This window comes from Adiantum capillus-veneris, chromosome 6 (assembly GCF_014529385.1).
Source record: "Adiantum capillus-veneris isolate H3 chromosome 6, ASM1452938v2, whole genome shotgun sequence".
Classification (NCBI taxonomy): Eukaryota; Viridiplantae; Streptophyta; class Polypodiopsida; order Polypodiales; family Pteridaceae; genus Adiantum; species Adiantum capillus-veneris.
The window spans coordinates 39,363,150-39,364,263 of NC_140936.1; the positions used below are offsets into that span (position 1 = coordinate 39,363,150).

A 1,114-nucleotide genomic window follows, 5' to 3' on the forward strand; every position below is an offset into this window, starting at 1 on the left:
GGCTTGCCACTTGCCCTACTGACGACTTATCTTGGCCTGACACCTGCAGCCTTGGCTGCCTTCTATGACACGTCCTCCTGGCCTTCCCCACCATCTTCCACCCACTTTCTTTTGCTATCTCATTGTGAAGATTTGGCTTCATGAAGCACATCCCAATTGCGGAGGACAAATTAGAGACTCCAGTTTAAATACAATACATGGAACAGGTAATTGACCTAATAAAAGATGGCTAGTTATTATTTCTTAACGCTGCTGCTTGGAATGGTGATCTTGTCCGGATCAGATGTTGGTGTGGGTAGAGCGCGAGCAACTGATCAGACGAATACAAGATCACGGATGAACGACAACGTCGAATACCCCTCAATAATCATTCAACACAGCCTCTCCCTTTACAGTTTGGGGATGCAGACCGCGCCTGCGTTTGCTTCAGTGAAATGGGAGATGAGTGGTGGTAGAAGGCGGGTGTTACACGAGGAAGCTGCAATGGCGCCCCTCGTTTTCGGATATAACGTAGTTGTAGAAGGCGAGAGCTACTATGTCCGGATTTTTGTGGGTGCCCGTCCCTTCTACATGCTGCTAGACACTGGTAGCGTGCTGACGTGGATTCAAAGTCAGCCCTGCAAAAAGTGCTTTCAGCAGCTGGACCAGCCAATCTTTGATCCCAAGCTCTCTACAACTCTCACCTATGTCAGTGGCCGCTCCCGCCTCTGCGCTCGCCTGGACCACCAGGCTATTTGCGTCCACGAGGTTTTCAACACTAAATGCAAGTACTTTTACTATGACGGATCAACTTAAAGCAAAAGGTAAGACCTTCTCTTGGGAAGAAGCCCAAAAACGTAGTGTTGAACAGCTCAAGGTAGCTATAGCCACTTCTCCCATCCTAGCAATCATTGATCCACTTAAGCCGTTTGTAGTAGAGACTAATGCTAGTGATAAAGCAATTGGTGCGGTACTTCTCCATGAGGAAAGACCTATAGCCTTTGAAAGTAGAAAGTTAGATAGAGCTCATCATAATTATTATGTCTATGAGAGAGAGATCTATGCCATAATTCACGCTTTACGAAAGTGGCGACACTATTTATATGGTGCCGAGTTTGAAGTAGTTTTTGACCAT

At 46.6% G+C, this 1,114-nt stretch overlaps 1 protein-coding gene across 1 annotated transcript; it reads left to right on the plus strand.

The window, feature by feature from the left end:
• Nucleotides 1-225: 225 nt before the first annotated feature.
• Nucleotides 226-795, plus strand: LOC147455374 (aspartic proteinase nepenthesin-1-like). Its single transcript, XM_086513706.1, has one exon. It carries the CDS (start codon nucleotides 226-228, stop codon nucleotides 793-795), a length of 570 nt encoding a protein of 189 aa, XP_086369832.1.
• Nucleotides 796-1,114: the final 319 nt, after the last annotated feature.